We start from the raw sequence: 8,058 nt of genomic DNA on the forward strand, positions 1-8,058 counted from the left end.
TGCCCAAGAACAGCAAGGTGACGCAGCGGGAGCACAGCAGCGAACATGTCACCGAGTCGGTGGCCGACCTGCTGGCCCACCAGGAGCCCGTGGACTACAAACGCAGCGTCCTCAACGTGACGGGCGGGGAGGCCTGGGACAAGCAGAAGGAGGGGGAGGAGGACCTGGATGCGGAGAGGCCGGCCTGGAACAGCAAACTGCAGTATATCCTCGCCCAGATCGGCTACTCCGTGGGGCTGGGCAACGTCTGGCGCTTCCCCTACCTCTGCCAGAAGAACGGAGGAGGTGAGACCCGGGGCAGGGGTGGGATCAGCCCTTGGAGAGGGGGATATGGCCCAATTGTGCCCCACCACACATCGGGGTGTGGATGCTGGGGCAGGACAGAGGTTATTTGGGCTCTAAGGTGGGTTATGTGGGCTCTGAAGGTGGAAAGGGGCAGCCAGGAGTTGTGCTGAGTTGTTGGAATCTCCTGGGCAGCCTCTTCCTAAAGGTTGTCCACCTGCCCACTCCAAAGTCAAGGTGAATCCCAGGGCAGGACCCAGGATTTCTTGCTGCAGCTCCTGATTCCTGCTGGGGCAATTTTGTAAACTAGGGGGAAAATGGGAAGAGAGAATCCCTCCATTTCCCTGGGTCCTGAAGTCACATTGGATAAAATGGGAAGAGAGTCCTCCTGTTTCCCTGTGTCCTGAAGCCACATTGTCCAGACTCCAGTCCTTTCCCAAATCCTCCTTCCACCAGTCTGTTCTCTCATCCCACCCCGTGCCTCCTCCTTGGGCTCCCAGGAGCAGCCCAGAGGGCCAGGCCTCGTCCAGCTGTGCTGAGACCCCCCACCCTTCATGACACTGACTGGGTGGGTCCCTCACCATTAACCCAAACCCGGCCCCTTCCCAACAGTGCTGCCGGGGCCAGGACCAGCCCACCCAGTGCTCCCATCTCCCCTGAGCATTCCATGTTCCCAGCATCGCATCCCTTGTGCCCCCAGCCCCACAGCTGGAAAAGCTGCAGCGCCCTCAATAACTAAAACATCTCCAGTTGTCATTAGGATGAGTCATCCTGCCAAATGTGCAGTCAGCACTCCTTTCCCTTTCCCTTTCCCTTTCCCTTTCCCTTTCTTTAGCCCAGGTGGCCTCATCTCTCTGTCCCATGGGGCAGACGCTGATTTTTCTGCCTTTTCTTCCCCCCCTTGGCTGGGATCCCCCTGGGCTGTGGCGTGGTGCCAGCCAGCAGGATGCAGGAGGTGGGGAGGGATGGACAGAGCATTCCTGGCCGTGCTGAGCAGGGATGTGGTGGTGGCTGCTGCTCCTCTCCTGCTCCCCGAGCAGGTGCCTGCGGGGGATGACGCTGTGCCGGGAGCAGGATGGGCTGGAGCCAAATTCCCAGCACTCGGTGTGCCAGGAGCTGGCACAGGCTGGCCCTGGTGCTGCTGAGCATGGTGATGTACAGGCTTGAGCTGGTGCCCAGCTTCCCAGACATCACAGCAAGAAAATCTCCAGTACTGGACACATTTCCACGTGAACGTGTCCGTCTGCCTCAGGCTGGGATGGCCGGGAGGGCGTTGCAGAGATGGGATGCTTGTGATCCTTCCCCAATTCCACCAGCTCCAGCTCTGCTCCCCGCCTCTCCTTTCCCCCTCCCAATCACCCGGAGCTGCTGCACCTCAGTTCTGCTCCCCCTGCATTTCTAACACATGATCCCAACCTCTGGATTTGCAGAGCCCCTGCTCAGAGCAGCCTCGGCTGCTCCAGGTCCCGGCCGGGGACACTGAGGTGTCAATCCAGCCGGGAATTCTCGCTGCCGGCTGCCCTGCCGGAGGCAGCCACGTGCTCAGAGCCCATCCCGGCTCCTGGCAGGAGGCTGGAGTCGTTCATCAGCTGCAGCGTTGAGTCATCGCATCCTTTACGGGCACTTGGCCCCGGGAGCCCCGGGTTCCTCTCCAGCCTCAACAATCAGACAGAGATTAACTGACTTCTTCCTCTCAGCTGGGCCTCCCCCGCCAGAGGATTTTGCTCTGCCCCAGCTGGCAGTGGGGTGGTGGGTGCTGCTGTTTGGGATGTGTTGGGCAGACGAGCATAGGCAGGACCCGGGGAACAGGAGGGCTCCTGGAGGGGTGTCCTTGCACATGGAGTGTCTATGGATGCAGGGGGTCTTTGTGTGCTTTGGGGTCAATCCCACATGTCCCCACAGTGGCAGGGGGTGTTGCACCCTTCCCTTCCACACGTATGTTTGCTCCTCTCCACAAGCTTCTCTGCTGGCCAGGCTCTAATCTCCATTCCCAGATCATGGAATCATCTAGGTTGGAAAAGCCCTCTAAGACCACCAAGCCAAACCCAGCACTGCCATCCTCACTACTACCCCGTGTCCCCAAGTGTCACATCCACACACCTTTTAAACCCCTCTAGGGATGGTGACTCCACTTCTGCCCTGGGCAGCTGTGCCAGGGCCTGACCACCCTTTCCATGGAGAAATTGTCCCTGATATCCAATCTAAACCTTCCCTGGTGCAACTTGAGGCCATTTGCAAAGGAGCTGATGGACCAGGCAGAGCCTGTCCCTGCCTGTCCATCCCTGTTCCATGTCCTTGGGAACAGAGAGAGGGGTCCATGACGACCTTTCTCGCCCCCTCCAGGTGCTTACTTGGTCCCATACCTGGTCCTGCTCATCATCATCGGGCTCCCCCTGTTCTTCCTGGAGCTGGCCGTGGGGCAGCGGATCCGCAGGGGCAGCATCGGAGTCTGGAATTACATCTGTCCCCGCCTGGGGGGCATTGGCTACGCCAGCTGCCTCGTGAGTGCGCCCTGGGGAGCCCCCAGACCCCACCTCGGGTCGGGTGGGGTGGAACCAAACCCCATGGGGAGGTTTGAGAGGTCAAGGGGTGCATTTCCAGCTCCACTCATGGGCTGGTTTGGGGATGGGCCCATCCCCTGATCCCTGCACCCCACTCTCTGCCCAGCGGGAAGGTGGGGACAGGGAAGGACACTGCCCTGTGATTTGAGGCACAGTGTCACTGCCCTGTGATTTGAGGCACAGTGTCACTGCCCTGTGATTTGAGGCACAGTGCCACTGCCCTGTGATTTGAGGCACAGTGCCACTGCCCTGTGATTTGAGGCCGTGTCCTCTCTCCCTCCTCCCCCCAGGTGTGTTTTTTCGTCGGTCTCTATTACAACGTCATCATTGGCTGGAGCATCTTCTACTTCTTCAAGTCCTTCCAGTACCCGCTGCCCTGGAGCGAGTGTCCCCTGGTGAAGAACGGCTCGGTGGCCAGTAAGGAACAGCCCTGGGGCCAGGGGGGGCTCAGCTGGGAGGGAGCAGCTCCCAGGGGAGGGGGCTGGGGGGCACTGGAGACCCCCAACACCTGTAGCTGTCACAGGTCGGGGCCACCAGAGGTTGAGGTGTCTCCTGAGTCCTCCCTGCTTGCCCTGAGCACAGGGAGAGCTCTCCCTTGCCAACGAGGCTGCTGGAAGATATTAATTATGGGCTCTTGATGAATGAGGTTGGATGAGGGTCTTCCACACTCTCTGACCCCACCAGTGGGATTTGGTGCCAGTTTGGGAATCCACAGTGTGGATTTTCAGGCTTCCTCAGTACTTGAGGCCGGGATCTGATCCAGGACCTGGCTGTTCCATTGGTGCCCGACTGAGACACTGATGGAGCTAATGGTGTTTAATATCATCTGAGCACCTCCTTGGGACACTCTGAGGGGATTTATAGCAAATAAAAATGTCTCTCCCTGTATTTAATATCTAATTTTCACCTGGTAATGGTTTTATGTTCTGTCTCTTATTTTTCCTGCTGAAAACAAACCCCTTTAATTCCTGCCTCTTAGCTTCCAGAGGTACCTCCCTTCCCTGGCCTGCTCCAGTGGGTTTTTCACATTAGAGGCAGTGGGTGACTGTCCCCCAGCCCCCTCATGCTCTCCTGTCCCTGCTCTGTTGCAGTTGTGGAGACAGAATGTGAGAGGAGCTCGGCCACCACCTACTTCTGGTACCGGGAGACCCTGGACATCTCCAACTCCATCTCGGAGAGCGGGGGGCTCAACTGGAAGATGACCCTGTGTCTGTTGGTGGCCTGGAGCCTGGTTGGCTTGGCCATGATCAAAGGCATCCAGTCCTCCGGGAAGGTGGGTGCTGGTGGCCCCCTGAGCCTGGCTGGGCTCTGTGCTCGGGGCAGGAGCCTCCCACCTCAGGGTCGCTCTCCTTTGACTGGGATGTCAAACGCCTCCTTTGATGTTTGGTTTCAAGTGCTTCAGGTGCTCTGGAAGCGGGAGGTGGCCAGGGGAGGATGGAGACCCTTCCTCCTGGTCTGGGGGAGCTGAGGGGTGCTGTGACCCTTGGGATGCTCACACCCACTCCACAGTCGGGGCCATCTCCGAGGGGGTCCAGAATAAGATCAAAAGAGAGTGTAAGGAAGATGTTTAGTCCAACCTGCAGCCAGGGATCAGCCAGGGCAGCAAATCCACCTGAGCTCCAGCACTGGGAACATCCTGCTCCAAGGGGTCCCATGGCTGCCTGAGGAACAAACCTCACCCTGGGGTGGGAAACCCCCCCTCTCTCCCCAGTTGGCTTCTTGTGGGTTGGACGGGGAGGTGGCTGGGTGGGAAAGGAGGCTGTGCCCGTGTTGGATCCCTCTCTCTCCAGGTGATGTACTTCAGCTCCCTCTTCCCGTACCTGGTGCTGGTTTGCTTCTTGGTGCGGGGACTTCTCCTGCGTGGGGCAGTGGATGGGATCATGCACATGTTCACACCCAAGGTGAGAGCCCCCAAACCCTAAACAGGTTCTCCTCCTGGCTGGTCACACCCCGTTCTCCCTTAGTTTTCTTATTCCTCTCATTAGTTCCCTATATTTCCCTTATTTTCCTCCCCACCCTAAAAACAAGAGTGCCAACCCCAAACTACCTCGGGGATCCTGATAGGTCATCAGCACCCAAAGTTTAGGGTGTGGCCAGGACAGCCAAGAGCCTCACAAACTCACCCCTCAGCATCACCCTGTCCCCCCCTCAGCTGCCCAGACACCAGGGTGGGGAGTGGGGGGGAGCCTGAGGCCCAATACAAATATAAAGACTTCATGGAACGACTCTGTCTGGCAGCAAAACCTCTGCTGGTGGTATGTGCCTATTAATTAAGCAGCTAATTAATTAATTAAGCAGAGATGTAGATGAATCAGCTCAGCCGACGAGGCTGTTGGAAGACATTAATTATGGGCTCTTGACGAATGACGCTGGGAGGCCTCCAGGCTGCAGCTCTGGCTCCTGGGAGAGGGGGGATGTGGTTGGGGGGGACTGGGAGTTAAAAACAACCCCCCCCAGCCAGGATGTTGGATTTCCAGTGCTCCATGTGCTCTGGAAGGAGGAGGTGGCCAGGGAAGGATGGAGACACATCACTGGGTGGATTGTGGCTCCCTGGGGCGGGGGGACAGGGACACCCCTCCCCAGGGCAGCTGGGTCTCTGCTGAGAAGCTGCAGGGCTTTGCACTGGGAGATGGAGCACCCAGGTCAGGCCCTGAGGCAAGTGGAGCACCCAGAGGCAGGGTCAGCTCAAACCTCTGCCTGACCTCCCCACGCCTCTGTGGGAAAGAGAAGGACTTGTGAGTGCTGGGGGATGACCTGATCGTGGTAGATCACAGAAGTCCCAGAATGGTTTGGGTTGGAAGGGACCTTAAAGATCATCTCATTCCACCTCCCATCAAAATGCTCCCAAACCAGCCCAGTCTGGAGGCACAGCAGCCTTTCAGTGGAGCTCTGGCTCCACGGGGGTGAGCAGTGGGGTCACCAGACCACTGAACTTCTTCTCCTGTCTTCCTCCCAAGCTGGACAAGATGCTGGACCCCCAGGTGTGGCGGGAGGCGGCCACGCAGGTTTTCTTTGCCCTGGGCCTGGGCTTTGGGGGTGTCATCGCCTTCTCCAGCTACAACAAGCAGGACAACAACTGCCACTTCGACGCCACACTCGTGTCCTTCATCAACTTCTTCACGTCCGTGCTGGCCACCCTGGTGGTGTTTGCTGTGCTGGGCTTCAAGGCCAACATCATGAACGAGAAATGTGTGGTGGAGTAAGAGCTGGGTTTGATTTGTTTGGGGTGGGCAGGTCTCTGCTGCTGCTGGTTGCGGTGGTTCTGGAGGCAACAGAGGAAGTGCTCTGGAGCTGGGTGATCCTGGGTTTTGGTGGATGCAAGTTCCTGATGGCCAAGACTTGTATTTCTAGCGATGTCTCACTGAGGGAGTTGGGCATTCAGCTCTTCCAGCCTAAAATCCAGCTCTAAGATGGGCTCCTAGTCCGCAAATTGCAGGTAAATCCGACACATCTCACACCACCTGAGAGGTTCTGTTGTCCCTTAGGAATGCCGAGAAGATCCTGGGCTACCTGAACACCAACGTGCTGAGCCATGACCTCATCCCACCCCACGTGAACTTCTCCCACCTCACTGCCAAGGACTACAACGAGATGTACAGGGTGATCATGACGGTGAAAGAGGGGCACTTCAAGGAGCTGGGCTTGGACGCCTGCCTGCTGGAGGACGAGCTCAACAAGGTACCTGCTGGCACTCTCAGGAGCTCACCCACACCCATTGCCCCTCCCTGTGTCAATCCTGGGCACGTGGATCTGGAAAAACTTCTTTTAGAGACCCTCCACAGCTGGGAATCCACGTCCCTGTGGTTTTCCCCTTGTGGTCCCTCCTGGGGTCGGGGTAAGGTCTGTCCATAGCGAGTCCTGCAGGGTCATCACCAGCAGCAGACTGGGGTTTTCCTTCCTTGAGGACTGGTTCAGGGAGGGAGACCTGAGCCATTCAGGGCCTTGAAGTCTGTGTCCCTGACGTGTTTCTCCTCATCTGTCGGTCCTGTGTCCCCCTCAACAGTCGGTGCAAGGGACTGGCCTGGCCTTCATCGCCTTCACCGAAGCCATGACCCACTTCCCAGCATCGCCCTTCTGGTCCGTCATGTTCTTCCTGATGCTGATCAACCTGGGCCTGGGCAGCATGATCGGCACCATGTCGGGCATCACCACCCCCATCATCGACACCTTCAAGGTGCGCAAGGAGGTGTTCACAGGTGAGGGCCTTTCTCCTGCAACCTCCTGGGGAAGGGGTGGGGGGTCCCCGTTGCCCTGAGGAGACGTTCCAGGAGAGTGTGGACGCAGTGGGTGTGAACTGGGCCTTGCTAATGCAGGGAATGGGCCTTGGGGAGGCCTCGGTGTCCCTCAGGGGGGTTTGCTGACCACTCCAATGCAGGGAATGGACCTTGTGGTGGTCTTGGTTCTGCTCAGGGGGCTCTGCTGACCACCCCTGTTTGCTCCCCCCAGTCGGTTGCTGCATCTTCGCCTTCCTGGTGGGGCTGATCTTTGTGCAGCGCTCTGGGAACTACTTTGTCACCATGTTTGATGATTACTCAGCCACGCTGCCTCTCACTGTCGTGGTGATCCTGGAGAACATCGCCGTGGCCTGGATTTATGGCACCAAAAAGTAAGGAACTTGTACAGCAAAAGGAATAACTGTGCTGTGACTCCTGGCTAAAAAAAAACCCCTTCCAGCTCTTTTCTGTATGGCTTTTTCTCCAAGAGAAAAGCTCAGTTCACCTTGATCCTCCTGCCCTGCCCTGGTGTAACCCAGCCCCAGGAGCAGGTTCTTTTTGTGGGTATCTCCTGTTGGTTGTGGTGCCCTGTCCCCCGAGATCAACCTTTGTTCTGAGGTTTCCATGTCCTTCTGGAAAGACACCTTGTTCCCCCCGGTGCTTCTTGTTGTTCCTAAGCTGGTCAGAGCAAAGGAGGCTCTGGATAATGCTCAAAAGGCCTTTTCCTCAGGAGTTTCCCACAAGTCCTACAGGCTTGAGGGATACTGAGATGCTCCCCAGGACCAGCTGGGTTCTACTTCAGGCTCTGCCTTGAGCACAGTTGACAACAGGGGCTCCTGGGAGGGAGTTTGTCCCCTGGAGGTGGGGAGAACAGCAGGATTCCATCTCTTCCCTGGCAGGTTCATGCAGGAGCTGACGGAAATGCTGGGATTCCGGCCCTACCAGTTCTACTACTACACCTGGAAGTACGTGTCCCCCATCTGCATGGCCGTGCTCATGAC

The 8,058-nt window shown here is 57.7% G+C and overlaps 1 protein-coding gene across 1 annotated transcript; it reads left to right on the forward strand.

The window, feature by feature from the left end:
• Positions 1-2: 2 nt before the first annotated feature.
• SLC6A17 (solute carrier family 6 member 17) lies at positions 3-8,056 on the forward strand (the record flags this gene model as incomplete). The annotated part of the gene is made up of 10 exons (XM_029962470.1): positions 3-285; positions 2,626-2,783; positions 3,134-3,260; positions 3,935-4,116; positions 4,634-4,744; positions 5,801-6,042; positions 6,329-6,521; positions 6,847-7,039; positions 7,290-7,449; positions 7,957-8,056. Coding segments are annotated over 10 exons (1,749 nt in total), but the record flags the coding sequence as incomplete, so codon positions are not given.
• Between the last annotated feature and the right edge of the window lie 2 nt (positions 8,057-8,058).

Source organism: Manacus vitellinus, unplaced genomic scaffold (genome assembly GCF_001715985.3).
Source record: "Manacus vitellinus isolate BGI_N305 unplaced genomic scaffold, ASM171598v3 scaffold_47_pilon, whole genome shotgun sequence".
Taxonomy (NCBI): Eukaryota; Metazoa; Chordata; class Aves; order Passeriformes; family Pipridae; genus Manacus; species Manacus vitellinus.